At 47.8% G+C, this 15185-nt stretch overlaps 2 protein-coding genes across 6 annotated transcripts in view; both read right to left on the bottom strand.

The window, feature by feature from the left end:
• Positions 1-4552, bottom strand: part of LOC137439100 (potassium voltage-gated channel subfamily KQT member 4) — a 333803-nt gene extending 329251 nt beyond the window's left edge. Inside the window, exon 1 of the mRNA XM_078767763.1 lies at positions 3196-4552. Within this exon, the coding sequence (XP_078623889.1) occupies positions 3196-3560 (365 nt within the window). The 5' untranslated portion in view covers positions 3561-4552. The remainder of the gene's footprint in view (positions 1-3195) is intronic.
• Positions 4553-4694: 142 nt separating this feature from the next.
• TAF2 (TATA-box binding protein associated factor 2) overlaps positions 4695-15185 on the bottom strand; it is a 162170-nt gene continuing 151679 nt past the window's right edge. For all 5 annotated transcript variants that reach the window (XM_068134798.2, XM_078767761.1, XM_078767762.1 and 2 more), the window contains exon 26: positions 4695-5447. In XM_068134798.2, the coding sequence (XP_067990899.2) occupies positions 5224-5447 (224 nt within the window). In that variant the 3' untranslated portion in view covers positions 4695-5223. The remainder of the gene's footprint in view (positions 5448-15185) is intronic.

A 15185-nucleotide genomic window follows, 5' to 3' on the forward strand; every position in this document is an offset into this window, starting at 1 on the left:
CACACACACACACACACACACACACACACACACACACACACACACACACACACACACACACACAAATACACATATATACACATATATACATATATATGCATGTACAGAGACATGACAGAGGTAAATAGACACCTTCAATTTATTAATTTCATCTGTTTTGACTATTTATTCGACTATTTATTTGCAGAAACGAGTTCCTCGGTCTTGTACGGCAATTAAATGTGCCTTAAACCCAGGGAGCACACAAACTGTCCGATTTTCAAAGAGGACGAATTGTTGGCCAATCGGAAGGTGGAGTTCGATAGCTCAGAACCTTGGCATTCCGCTTTCTACGGTCAATCGGGTGATTGTGCAATTCACCCACGAAGGCAAGGAATCCACTTCTTGCTGTTCTGGTCCACCTGGGCCTTCAGAATGGTGTCTTCGAGCTGTCAAGCGGTCCATTAGGAAAACACCGCATTGCAAGGCAGCAGATGTTGCAGAGGAGGTCCAAGTTAGCTCAAGAACTGCTGTGCGGTACCTTCATCAACTGGGCTACTATGGGAGAGCAGCTCGGAGAAAATCTCTTCTTAGACCAGCCAACCAGCCATTCAACGGAGAAAGAAGTGGGCTGACGAGATGGCGAACAGACCCTTGGAGTTTTGGCAAACTGTCATTTTTTTTCAGATGAGTCCAAATTTGCTCAATTTTATGACAGTGGACGCGGATGGGTTTTAGCACGGCAGATAGGTGAAATATTTGGGAGAATTGTGACTTTGATGATACAAGCACGAGAGTTGGCACACAGTTAGAGTATGCCCTAAGGAAGATATTTGGCTATTGGGCCATCGCAGATTTGTCCTGTGACAACAATGGTGGCCATTTTTCAAAATGGCCTCCATTGCTTGTTATTTTACATATATTTGGTACATTACTGGGTATAAACTGTTGTTGTGGTCATACAAGTTTGACATTTGGCACATAATTAAAGACCCCTAACTATAGGGTTATCATATATTTGTCCTGTGACAACAATGTTTTTAAAATGGCCGCCATTTATATGGTATATTATGGTATATTAATTTGTATAAACTGTTGTTGTGGTCATACAAGTTTGACATTTGGCACATAAAGACCCCTAACTATAGGGTTATCATATATTTGTCCTGTGACAACAATGTTTTTAAAATGGCCGCCATTTATATGGTATATGGTATATGGTATATTAATTTGTATAAACTGTTGTTTGAATCATACAAGCATGGTATTTGGTAAACAGTTAAATATTCTGACTATAAGAGTCATCACAGATGTGTCCAATAAAAATGGCGCCCAATTTTTAGCACGGCAGATAGGTGAAATATTTGGGAGAATTGTGACTTTGATGATACAAGCACGAGAGTTGGCACACAGTTAGAGTATGCCCTAAGGAAGATATTTGGCTCTAGGGCCATCACAGATTTGTCCTGTGACAACAATGGCGGCCATTTTTCAAAAAAGGACAAATCTACGATGGCCCTAGAGCCAAATATCTTTCTTAGGACATACTCTGTGTGCCAAATGCCATGCTTGTATCATCAAAGGCACAATTCCTGCACCTATCTGCCATACTATCTGGAGACTTCCCAGTGAAGAGTTTTCTTTGAACCGTCAAACACGCTGGTTTTTCAGTGATGGTGTGGGGAGCAATCTGAAGCGCTGGTCGGTCAGAGCTTGCGGTGTGTTGGCAACATTAACTCTACGATACGTATTTCTATCCTTGAGGATGGACTTCTCCCTGTCTTCTCCACTGGTCAGATGGTCAAAAACAACACTCTCCTCATGGACAATGGAGCTCCATGCCACACTGCAAAAAAAGACCAAAGAATGGCAGGACAGAAATGGGATCAAGTGACTTCCATGGCCAAGTCAGTCTCCTGACATGAATCCCATTGAACACCTCTGGGCCATATTGGATCGAGCTGCGCGGAAAAAGTCCAGGAAACCAACATCATGGGCAGAATCGCTCAACCTTTTGCGTGAAGCCTGGGCAGAAATCCTACAAGAGAAAATTTCCGAACTCGTTAGTTTTATGCCTGAAAGAGTAAAAACGTTGAAATCTGCAAATGGCAAATCGACAAAATACCAGTGAATGTATTAAAATGGATCAAATGTACTACAAATGTTGAATAATATTTTTTTAAATCATGGTGTCTATTTACTTGGTGTTGGCCTGGTGTTGGCTTAGCGGTTAGGGTGCCGGCTTGGGATCCTAGAATCCTGAGTTCGAATCCCGGTCGATCGCTGAATTAACGCCAGGAGGGTTGACTCAGCCTGTCATCCTTCCGAGGTCGGCAAATTGAGTACCAGCTTGCTGGGATGAATGATCACGACATGTACCCCGATTTAGAATAGGTACACCGTATCCCTGCGCATCGTAAGAGCGTGACCAAGGGTTGGCGTCAGGAAGGGCATCCGGCCATAAAAACATTGCCTCAAACAGGGAACCATGATTGTCATGGGGCCCGCAAGGCTAACCCCCGCTCTAGCGGGGAGAATGGCCTTAAAAACGATCATTCATTCATTCATTCATGGTGTCTATTTAGTTACGTCGTCTGTGTAGATGCTTAAATCAATATAAATAATGGTGGTGACGTCACTCTGCATGAACCAATGAAATCACTTCATCGCTGGGAGACCAGGTATTGCAAATATCATTACCTTTCTCCCTCTTAATCATTTGAACACGAGCTCATGAAAACCTGGGTCTTCTCTTCGATGGATTGTTTACACAGCTCCCTGAACCCAAATGGTAACCCATTGGAGATCATCACGCGTTTGGACCGTAAACCTTTCATTGCACAGGCAAACGGTCTTTCAGCCCTATAAACAGGACACATCGATTTCTACGTCATTTATTACAAGTGTCTCACCATGCGTTTTTGCAAAAAAAAACAAAAAAAATACCTTTTTTTTTTGGTTACGAGGGGCCATGAAGGATTAATGGATGGCCAAGTTGTAAAAATAAGTAAAACAATAACATTAAGGTGTTCGTGCCCCAGAACAAACGACCACGTTTGAATGAAGTGCCAACAACGCGCACCCGCACAGGTATTGAATGTGCCACGTGCTCGCTCGTACCTGCCTCACTTTAATACCCCAGTCGAACCGCCGACCCCGCCAATGCAAAGACTAAAGACCCCAGAAGGTCTTGCACGTAGCTCACGGGGTACTCACACGCACACGTGGTACAGGCACGCGCGACCCCGGGGTCGTTCCAATACGTTGTACAGCGAGTTTTGAAGACGCCGGTAGGAGGAGCGTCGACGAGGGGCGCCCATCGGTCCCAAGGGCCATCCCAAGAGGCTCACGTGAGCCTCGTCTTCTGGGGCGTCGCGTCGACACGACCGCGGGGGTTCTGCCCCGCTCGAGACCAAAGTGCGCCGTTGTGGGGAGCGACCCCCTGCCCGCCCAGGGCTCGCCACCGTTCCGGCGCGAGGAGGTCTCCCGTTCACCGTCAGCGTCCGTACGCTGCTCAATCCGAGCGCCTCCGCTCCCCGAAGGGTCTCCAATTCATCGCGAGGTGTCTCCTCGCGGCTCATGTCCGTCGGCGCGGCCACGTTTGCTCCTCGGTGACGGACTCGCCCCGTCTAAGGTCTTTTTGAAAGAGGCGCCTGCACTTCTCCCTCCCCAAGTCCCACCTTCGGCGCTGCTGGGGATCTGCCTGGGCTCTGCCGCACGACTCCTCCCCCGCCCCTCCCTCACGAAACCAGCAGCCGTTTCCAGCATTGCATCGATTCCAATAGCCGGAGCGAGGAAGCACAACAGGTGCGTCGATGCGATAGGGGCAGCACCGATGCAGCTCACTTTACATCAATCCCTAATCGGGTCCCCTGGAAACTCAGAGGTTGAGCAGGGCACCGGGCCAAGAGGTCGAGCAGGGCACCGGGCCAAGAGGTCGAGCAGGGCACCGGGCCAAGAGGTCGAGCAGGGCACCGGGCCAAGAGGTCGAGCAGGGCATCAGGCCAAGAGGTCGAGCAGGGCACTTGATCAAGATGTCGAGCAGGGCACCGGGCCAAGAGGTCGAGCAGGGCACCGGGCCAAGAGGTCGAGCAGGGCACCGGACCAAGAGGTCGAGCAGGGCACCGGGCCAAGAGGTCGAGCAGGGCACCGGGCCAAGAGGTCGAGCAGGGCACCGGGCCAAGAGGTCGAGCAGGGCACCGGGCCAAGAGGTCGAGCAAGGCACCGGACCAAGAGGTCGAGCAGGGCACCGGGCCAAGAGGTCGAGCAGGGCACCGGGCCAAGAGGTCGAGCAGGGCACCGGGCCAAGAGGTCGAGCAGGGCACCGGGCCAAGAGGTCGAGCAGGGCATTGGGCCAAGAGGTCGAGCAGGGCACTGGGCCAAGATGTCGAGCAGCGCACTGGGCCAAGAGGTCGAGCAGGGCACCGGACCAAGAGGTCGAGCAGGGCACCGGGCCAAGAGGTCGACACGACAAAAACGTCTTGTTCAAAGCAGGTCATTTTAATCCCGTACAAAAACACGTTTATTAAATACAGTCACCCTATGTACAGGGAGGGCATCACCAGTGCGGCTCCAAAGCAGGTCTTCTCTATCGCCCGGGAGGTTAAGCAACATCGAGGACTCTGTCGCAAGACGTTGGGAGAAGAGGGGTCACGCCAAAGTCGAACCACATTGTTGGTGTCCATTTGTTGCATGAAAGGCCCAAGTACCACAAGTGCTAATCCAGATAATTTATTTTTCATTACGCAATGCAGCATTCCAGCTTTCGACCAAGGCTGCTAGTCCCTATATCACTAGCCCGGTGCTACATCCCCAATGAGAATAATGAATTGACCAATGCAAGAAAATTAAATAACAATGAAAAAAAAACGAATCACAAACGTTTCCGCGCCAAAAACGCTTCCCTCAAATCCCCCAGGAAAGATGAACACAGGACAGACGACGACGTTAACAACCTCACGCCCTGATTACTGTGCTGTGGAAAAAGTGTTGGAATGCTGCGAAAGGGCACTCGTGCTCCGATATTTATTCGGGCTCCAGCAGAACATTTGGAAGGTCAAACGATCACAATATTTCCCAAGAACGACGACAGTAAATCGCGTATCGAATGCGACTCGGGGGCCACAAACGCTGGACGCGTAAATACGTGTCCGCCGAGATCAAAAGGCAAGGAGGGAAATGGCATTGGAAGAGGGTGGGAACGGTGGGAAGAGGAAGCGGGGCAAACACGTCGGGAAGGAGACTTCAGTCTGACGTGGAGAGCGAGTTAAAAGAACGAGCGCTCGCCGGACTGCCGAGGAAAGGGAGGGAGTCTCGCCCGTCGTGCCTGCGCTTGTGCTTGTGCTTATGCCTGTGCTTCTTCTTCTTCTTCCTGTGTTCGTGATGGTGGTCGTTCCGCGGGGAAGCCCGTGCGGAGCGAGCAGCTTGGGTGGTGGGGCTCTCCGGGCCGGCAACCACTGGTTTCGAACCTACGGGATAAAGTGATCGCAAGAGAAAGTGAGGCAAAAGTTTTCCAAAACCTTCTTCCGGCCTCTAACGGAAAAACAATGCGACTTCCTATTTGACGGCGCCACAGGTATCCTATTTCGAACAACCTGCGGACACACAAAACATACAATAAAGGGAGTGGGAGACAAGATGGGGAGAGAGAGGGAAGCACACAAGTACAACAGCAGAGAACAGGGACAACGGAAGATCTGTGGGAAGGAGAGGGCTTGGGGGGGGGGGGCATAGGAAGGCGGGGGAGGGGGGTGGATCTAGGTACAAAACACATGGACATAAAGGTGTATAAAACCCTTTTTCAGAACCTCGAGTTACACACTCACAACTGTGGAAAATCACAGGGGGGTATGGCGATTCTCAGGGCGCGTTTTCCATAATAATTTTCCAAAATAATTTGCCACAATAATTTTCCATAATAATTTTCCAAAATAATTTGCCACAATAATTTTCCATAATAATTTTCCAAAATAATTTTCCATAATAATTTGCCACAATAATTTTCCAAAATAATTTTCCATAATAAGACAAACAAACCCGCCATAATCTCCACGACAAGTTGTTTGTCTAATATTTGCTCATTCGGTACAACCAATAAAAAAACCCTCACAGATCAAATTCGTCACACTCCACACTTTACTCCACAGACATCTGCAATGAAGCAAAGAAACGATGCAATTTTCCCACGAGGCATGACTGGCATCCGAGTTCGTATTTACATTTTCTGCCTCGTCATGGCCAGTCTTATTACAAGCACAATATGAGTAAAATCACGCAGTTCATATCACACACACATGTCACGCAGCGACCACGCATTGCAATCCCAAACACAATGGCCACCTCGCGGCCTGGACCGGGGCGACACACGAAATGGTCGTGCATTATTAAAAACTGCATTATAATATTTAAAATATTAATGATTATCGAACAGCGATATCTCGGCGCTTCTGCCATGATATTCCGTCAAGTGCAGGCGAACACAAATGGATGTTCGGAGTACGAGGATAAACTGTTAGGATCAGGCTACTCGGTTAAAACTGCAGATTCGACCACAGTGCATTAAAGAGGTGGGATTGAAGGAATTTAACACTGGAAGGAGGAGGAGAGAGGAGTGAGGGGTGTCGTTGGTTGTCATCTCCATATGTTTCAGAAGGTGAAACGGAGCCCTCCCAGGTCTCAAAGTATGCACCTTTGTGTGTGCCTGTGTATGTATGTATGTACATGTATGTGTGTATATATATACACGCGCGCACACACACATACACACACACACACACACACACACACACACACACACACACACACACACACACACACGTCACACACACACAAACACACACGTGGGGTATGATAATATTTTGTGGAAGCAATAACAAACAGTGCTTTGTATGTAGGGACATAATACATTGAAGCTTTGTGATTATAGGCAAGCATCACCGACCGTTTTGTTTTGGGGGGTGGGGGGTTCTGGACGCGTTTACGGATCTCAAGTAAATTTTCATCATGATTTTTATTTCACAGTTTACAGTGATATAAATTACAATTTTCAAATGAAAGACAGAGATTGACTTTTTTTTTTCTCTTTACATACGCGCTTACGTTTTTTTAAATGTAATTTTTCATTTACAGACGCCTGTGGTTCTGTGATTTTTCCCGGTGTGCCGGCTTCGATGTCCTTCGGCACTCCAAATTTCAGCTTTTTTACGACACCCGGAAGGTAGAGAACATTTCAATCAGTAAGTCAGATAGTGGTGATGAAGTTATTTTTATTTTTATTTATATATATATATATTGTTGTGGTTTTTGAACCCACACTTTTGTAAATAAATAATCACTTGTAAATATGACATTAAAGGTTAAAGGTTGCACCCCTAGTTAGTCCACAAGCAACACGTAGGCCACCATAGGAACTCAGTTATTTCATTATTATGTGTTTTAGATAAGGCCGTGTTTCCAATAGTTGAATCTGCGTTGCATCAATTAAATAAGAGTAGGTCCCCAATCCAATTCCGGCCATTTTGCCAACCTCTCTCTCCCAGCGACGCCATTACGCACCTCTGCCAGCAGCAGCCGCCTCAGCGCTCGCTCAAGCCGCCATTAACCATGTGGTCAGGCCCAAGGAAAAAGGGGGCGGAACGCCCAGAAGAAGGTGTGGCCACATCATCCAGTCATCAAAGGCGTGGCCGGTAAGCCCTCACCAGCCAACCAGGGCTGAGGCAATATCACCGACGGGCGTGGCTTTTTGGCTGGTGGAGTGATCTTGGCTCGCATGATAAAAGGCGAACGCAAAGCCCTATTACAGACTGCTTTCGGTTGGACTGCACACACGGACTTCTTTCTGTTGGACTGCGACACGAACTTCTTTTAATGAGCGAGCGCTGGTTGGACTTGTTGGAGGCGCGCGCATTACCGAGAAGACTGATCCCGGAGCGTACATTTGCGAAGGAGATACGGCAGCGCTCGCATTGCGAAAGACTTATACGGCAGCGCTCACATTGAAAGGACTTGTATAAGAGAGAACCTTGGGGAGGGTGCGTTTAGCACGACCATCCATTTATTACGTACGCTGCGGGACAACAGCCCCCCCCCCCCCCCGCTATATGTAAGGTCCGCTCGCGTTGAACGATACGCGGAGCTGCCTGCCGAGTTTCGCGCGCTGGACTGGAGTGGACCGGAGCCTGGACCCCATCGCCTGAACCATCTACCTGGACCTTCCACCCTACCAGCTACAATCCCCGTGTGAGTGTGTATGTTTGTCTGGGGTCCTAAGTTAAGACTGTTGTTAAGACTGCCCTGTGTTCTGCTCCTTCCTCTTCCTTTAATGTCATCTTTTCGTTTCCTCTTCTCTTGTATATTTGTGAATAAACCCATCTTTGTTCTTCCTACCTTCTGGTTTTCTCTCCATCCGATCGCATCCGTCCCTTCTATCAATTGAGTACCTGTGGCACGATTTGGAAACCGCTCAGAATTGGGTTTAGTCTCATTGTTAACGGCCCGAGTCGCGGCTCGCTTCGCTCGGCGTATCCACTAATGCTGCGGCTCTGGTGGTTGTTATCTCCTTGCTTTACGGCCGGTGGTAGTACTTCGGTAATTGAACTAAGACTCGACCAACAACCCTACTTACCACCTACTGGAAGGAACGTTATAACTTCTAAGGACTCGGGACGGCCGCCAGCTAAAAAGACAAGGGGATTAACCCCCCCTTGATAAGGGGAGAGCCGACCCCCGAGATCCGCAACAATATATATATATATATATATAATTATATATATATATATATATATATATACAGTATATATATATATATATATATATATATATATATAAATATATATATATATATATATATATATATAGTTATTAATTTTGGGGTAGGGCATATATAGATCCAGGTAGATCTGCATAGGTAGGTGCTTCGACTGTCCTGATGGGGAACCTCACCTGTAATAAGTTCTGTTTAGGCGGTTTGTCGGATTAAGTGGGTATCTTTGTGGTCATACGAGGATGGCTTTGTGATAAGTAGAATAGGGATTAAGCTAATTCCCCAGTGTGTCAAACCTGTGATCTATCCATTGTCCCGTATGGCAATGCACATAGACACGTAGATTAGGAATCCATTCCCATTAGCGCGCACACTAATTCAACCCCCTCCGCCACAATAATAATAAAACCTGACCGGAAGAACAGACCGGAAGCGCCCACTCATCACCCCGACTTGAAGACAAACATTGCTCAGGCAGGCTGAGACCACGCCCACCTTGCTAAGGATTGGTCTAAGGGTTGATTGGGAGATCGAGGCAGGCCCGAGAAAGAAGCAGGCCGCCGATTGGCAGAGTAAGGAAGAGCTCGTGATTGGTCGGGGGAGGGGCAGGAAACCTCCCTCGGTTTGGGGGACGTGAGGGGCGAGAAGGAGTGATGCACTGATTGGAGAAGGGCCAGTGACGTAACGAGGGTTTGATGAAAGGTAGAGGAGACCGACATTTTGTTCTTCCTTTTTTCTTCTGCCCTTCTTGTTCTGGTTCCTCTCGTTCCTGACCCCCCTCTTGCACTGGACATTCTCTTGCCTTTGGACTTTGGTGGAGAAACTAGGAGGTCAAAGACTGTGGAGAGACGGAGCCCTGACGATTCTTCCCTGCGTTCACGTGCGAACGACGAGCGTATGAGCGAGGCTTGCTGCTGGAGCGTGACGAGCCACGTGCTCAGTGAGGCCTAAAACGGCGGGCGAACAGGGGTGCATCGAGGCCTGCTTCCTGCCAACATCGGAGCTGCGTCGGACGGCGTGCTTGAGCCAGACGATCCCTGATACACTGCAACCAGACAGAGATAAGCTGCCCCACACAGAACACAACGGTTTCTTTGAATAATTCTTCCCCTGTGCTTGGTTTTGAAGTGAGGTGTGTGGGATCCCAACTTTGTACATTTAATTACCGGCGCGTTCCTTGTTATCGGGTTCCGTAAAATGAATATTCCTTTTGTGCATTTTACATCCGTCTCGGGTTGAATTGATTTGCAGGGTGAAGACGCCTGCGCGCGGGATGGACAGGTAAATGTACCGCTTCTTCTTCTCTTTTCTTCCCCTGCTTGTCGAGTGAAATCCGTATTTGATCGTCGCCTCAAAGTAATGCTCGGTTGCCATTCGTGATTTCCCCGTCTTAACCAAGGGGAATCACGCGACAATATATACATCTTACTATAATTCACCAAATGTCTGTCTGTCCGTTCAAAGGTACCGTAAAAACTGCTGAACCGATCGCAAATATATTTTGGGTGGATAATCCTGGGATCCCCAGGAGTAAAATAGGCTATTTAGTTTTCACAATTTCAGCTTTAGTCTCCAGCATTCTCAGGTTTGGACTCCCGCATAACATTCGCGTTTGCATGACGGTCATTGTGACGTCTTCTTACGTCGAGCAACGGTACCCGCCCAAAGGGCGGGGCTTCCATTAGGAGGCCCAAATGAAAAGGCTAAATATCGGGAATTGAAGGCTTTTTTTTCTTTTAAACGATTTATATAAACATCCGTTAAATCTCGATCGGTGCAGCCATTTGTGCGGCACCCGGGAAAATAACGTCATGCGGGAGCAAGTATCAGCAGGATGTGGCAGTGTGGGAGTCCACGTTTGCACCGATCGCTGCACCGTGTGCCGCACCAACGGCTGCACCGATCGCTGCACCGTGTGCCGCACAAACGACTGCACCGATTGCTGCACAGCTGCATCGATCGAATGTGGCATGAAGGAGGATCTGCACTTCGGCATGAAGGAGGATCAGATCTAACAGATCGCTGTCTCCATCGATCTTGCCAAGGCCTTAACACCTCTCGGCTCATCCTTTTAACTGTTGATTTGGTACAGTTACACGTTTCGGGAATTTGGTACACGTATCGGAAGTACATACGACATAGCGATTGTGAGCACGATTATCGATCAGGATTCACGATCACGATCATCACGATCATAGTGTATCGATCACGATTTGAAACACGATGGAATAATATTTACCGATATGAACAGTGATGTGGCTTTTATTGAAATTCTGAAGATACTGTTTAGATTTTGATGATTTGCGCGTGATATGATTCAATGGATGTTTATATGAATCGTTTCAAATAAAAAAAGCCTTCAATTTCTGATATTTTGCCATCGCCATATGCAGAATCGCCACGGTCCCACGATCGATGTTTCTCTACGTGAACGTACCTGTTTGTTTGCGAACAGGTACGTTTTTCATGGAAGTCTTTTCACGAACTTGCTGTCCATGTCTGACGTGCGACTGAAGGTGCTACAGGAATGTGGAATTTATTGGTTTCATGCTTTAGCATTCACCGTATCTGCATTGCCTGTTTGCTTCTGGCCTCCCACCCGTGCATAGTATGGGTATTTCTCTAGTTTATATAAACAGTCGAACCAAGCTATTCGCGGGTTCCATGTGTTTGCGTGTTCCGCGTATTCGCGGGTGATAAATTGCGACCTGCTTCTCTATTCACTGCCATGTGTCCCGTGAATTCGCGTTTTTTTGCGAATCCTCAAAACTTTTTTTATTTTCACAAGCCGCGAGCTTGACAATTATAAAACCCATCTTTCACCAGCCACACACACAACGTTGCTGGACATACACACAAAAAAATATCTTCTACGAGCCACGAGCACGACATGCTTCTACATTTGCGGCTGCATGCTTCGCATTTTCATGGCTTTCGTGGCCGCGAATTTTAGCCACACTTTAATCGAGAGCTTCGCTGGATGTCCCACAATCTGCGTAAACAAGTCAACCCCACGAGTTATAGAATGAAAAGGCTTCATTAAATCTATTATTGCATTAATTAGCGAGTGCTCAATATGGCATCATCCGATAAAATTCCCCATAAACAATGTGCAGACTACTCACCCCTCCCGCAACTACCCACAATGTCCGCGCATTGGTACATATACCGACTGTGTCCTGGGTCTCAATCATTCTTCTCGTCCCGTTACTTTGACCTGCGTTTTTGCCTCAAGCTCTGCTCATCGTTAAATCATGGCTCCCAAGCGCAAGACCAGTGCCGGAGATGTATCGACTACCAAGAGGCAGAGAAAAGTGATGACCCTGAGCAACAAATTGGAGTGCGGCCTCCGTGCGCAGGCATTACGGTGTTAACGAATCCACCGTGCCCTACATATGGAAGGAGCGGGCGATCCTTGAAAATGTTGCAACGAGCACTGCATTGAGTACGAAGATGGTCACCCATGTCCGAGATGTCCACATAGAAAGGATGGAGAAGACTCTCAGCATATGGATCGAGGACATCACGGAGACCAGGGACTTCATGCTGAAACCCATGATGCTGAAACGTTCCCTGAACCTGCTCACCGATGAGTTTTTTTTTTTGTTTTTTTTTTTTTTTTTGTATACAAGGTCGAGGCTCGTGAAAGAGCGAACATTAATCACACAGAAAGACAAACCGACACAAAAAACATATAACATAGGGAGCGGTAGACAAGATGGGGAGAGAGGGGGAAGGACACAAACACAACATTTGAGAGCAGGGACCGAGAGACATGGAGACATCGAGAGATCTGAGAGAGGGCGAGGGCTTTGGGGGGGGGGGGGCGTGGGAAGGGGGCGGTGGGAGAGGTATAAAACATATGGACACTGCCAGGACTTCCAGGAAAGAAGTTGGAATTTCAAACAAGGTGGATCTGGGGTGAATTAGCGGGGGTAGAAAAAATCAAGGTTTTGGATGGGGGAAGATAAGAGATGGTGGTGAACAGCTGTTTTAAAGACCTGGAGGGAGGAGTGGGATTGAAGGGAGTGAGGGAGTTTGTTCCAGAGGCGGGAGAAAAGAGGAATGAAAGAGTGAAGGTGAGCAGAGAGCCGAGATTTCGGCAGTTTAACCATCAGAGGGTTGCTGGCAGATCTTGTGCGACCTGTAGGAATATTTGGGGGACAGAGCACAGAGAGAGCTGGGGGTGCAAGGCCGGAGAGGAGTCGGTAGAAGACAGAAAGACCACCTACCTGCCTGCGGTGAGTGAGTGAAAGGCCCTCAGAGATAGCTTCATCGCGGGAGATTCCAATAATTCTGAAAGCTTTGGTTTCAACAGCGTGAAGCCGAGCTAGGTGTGAGGCAGGAGCACCGGCCCATAGGGGAGAACAGTATTCCATTGAGCTGCGGATGAAAGCCTTGTATGTGGTGAGGAGCTCAGGTGTGCCGAGGAAGGACTTCGCACGACGGAGGATGCCCAGTCGGCGACTGGCTTTGGAGGCCAGCTTGGAAATGTGGTTTTCCCAAGAAAGATCATGGCAGATAGTGAGACCCAAAATCTTGAGCGACAGAACTTCTTGGAGAGGATTGTTGAGAAAGTAGATGGGAGGGTTGTCCAGTCGATCTTTTCGGAGAGACATAGTAAGAGTGTGAGATTTGTCAGGATTGAAAGACATGTTCCACTTGTTTGACCAGTCTGTGATTTTGTCCAGTTGGAGTTGGAGGCCATTACAAAGGTTTCCAAGGAGGAGGAGGCGGGCAATGATGAGGAAGAGGTGCCGAGGTCCAACCTCACAGTCCAGTTCCTGGGCGAGGTGCTGCAGGACATGCGGGCGATTGCCGACAGGTTGCAAGACGCTGACCCAGTCATGGCACGGTACCACAAGTTCAAGAGAGGCTTGGACGATGTGCTGCTCCCCTACAAAGGGATGCATCGAAACCTGGGGCAATCTGCCAGGCAGCTCCCCATTACCCATTTCTTCTGCCCTGCTCCCTCCACCTCAACACCACCAGCACAAGCACATTCTCCTACCTCTCCTGCCTCTCCTTTAGTGCACGGCTTTGCAGCACCATCATTTGGGTCGCCCTCAGAGTTTGAGAAGTCACGGGATTTTAATTCATCACCATCATCACCGTCATCATCATTTGAAAGTTGCGTGTGTTTGTGAAATAAAAATTTCGGTACATGATGGTGTTGTCGTTTTTTTGGGGGGGTTTCACGGTGAGGTATGGTTAAGCACTTTTAATAAACTGTAAGCACATTCCTTAAATAAATCGGAAATGGTTCCTGGTGTTGTCGTTTTTTAAAATTTGTAAGCATTTTTTTAATGAAACTGTAATCATGTGCATTTGCGGTCGAAAACATTTTAAACTTCAAAAATTTTGCTCTGTGAATCAGGAACCGCTGGGAACCTATAACGTATCCCCCTTTTCTCCATTGAAACAATGGCACGACATACATTCGCAGGATTTTCATCCACATTCGCAGGAATTTTGTCAACATTTGCAGATTTTGCCTCGCCAGTTCTGACATTCGGTTTGTTCCCGATATTCACGAATTTTCGCGATTCGGGAACAGCCAATCTCCCCTTTTCCATTGACACAATGCCAGACCATTCCGTTTCGCAATCCACAAAGAGTGGGGTTGAGGTGTGTGCGTGTGTGTATATACACACACACACACACACACACACACACACACACACACACACACACACACACACACACACACACTAGAAAGTCTACGCCCCATTTCAAATTTTTCACCTTTTGTTGCCTTATAGCCTGGAATTAAAATGCATTAAATCAGACTTTTCCACCTTTATTTACACACCGTAACCCACAACAAATTTCAGGAGATTAATTAAAAATACAAAACTACAATAGATTGGTTGGATGTGTCCACCCCCTTTATAACAGCAATTGTAAATTAGCTCAGGTGTAACCAATCACCTTCAAAATCACACACCAAGTTATTGGCAAAGTCACACACCAAGCCAAACAGTTCAATATTGGTTTCATCAGACCACAGAATCTTGTTTCTCACAGTCGGAGAGTCCTTCAGGTGCTTTTTTGCAAACTCCGAGCGGGCTTTCATGTGTCTTTCACTGAGGAGAGGCTTCCGTCTGGCCACTCTGCCATAAAGCCCAGATCAGTGGAGTGTTGCAGTGATGGTTGTCCTTCTGGAAGTTTCTCCCTTCTCCACACAGGATCTCTGGAGCTCAACCAGAGTGTCCATCCGCTTCCACGCTTCCACGAACCGCTTCCACGGTTCTTGGTCACCTCTCTTACCAAGGCCCTTCTCCCCCGATAGCTCTAGAAAGAGTCCTGGTTGTTCCAAACTTCTTCCATTTAAGAATTATGGAGGCCACTGTGCTCTTGGGAACCTTCAATGCAGCAGAGGTTTTTTTTTTGTCGGCTTCCCCAGATCGGTTCGGTGCCTCGACACAATCCTGTCTCTGAGCGA

The sequence above is a fragment of the Myxine glutinosa genome, chromosome 13 (genome assembly GCF_964187855.1).
Source record: "Myxine glutinosa chromosome 13, kmMyxGlut1.1, whole genome shotgun sequence".
Taxonomy (NCBI): domain Eukaryota; kingdom Metazoa; phylum Chordata; class Myxini; order Myxiniformes; family Myxinidae; genus Myxine; species Myxine glutinosa.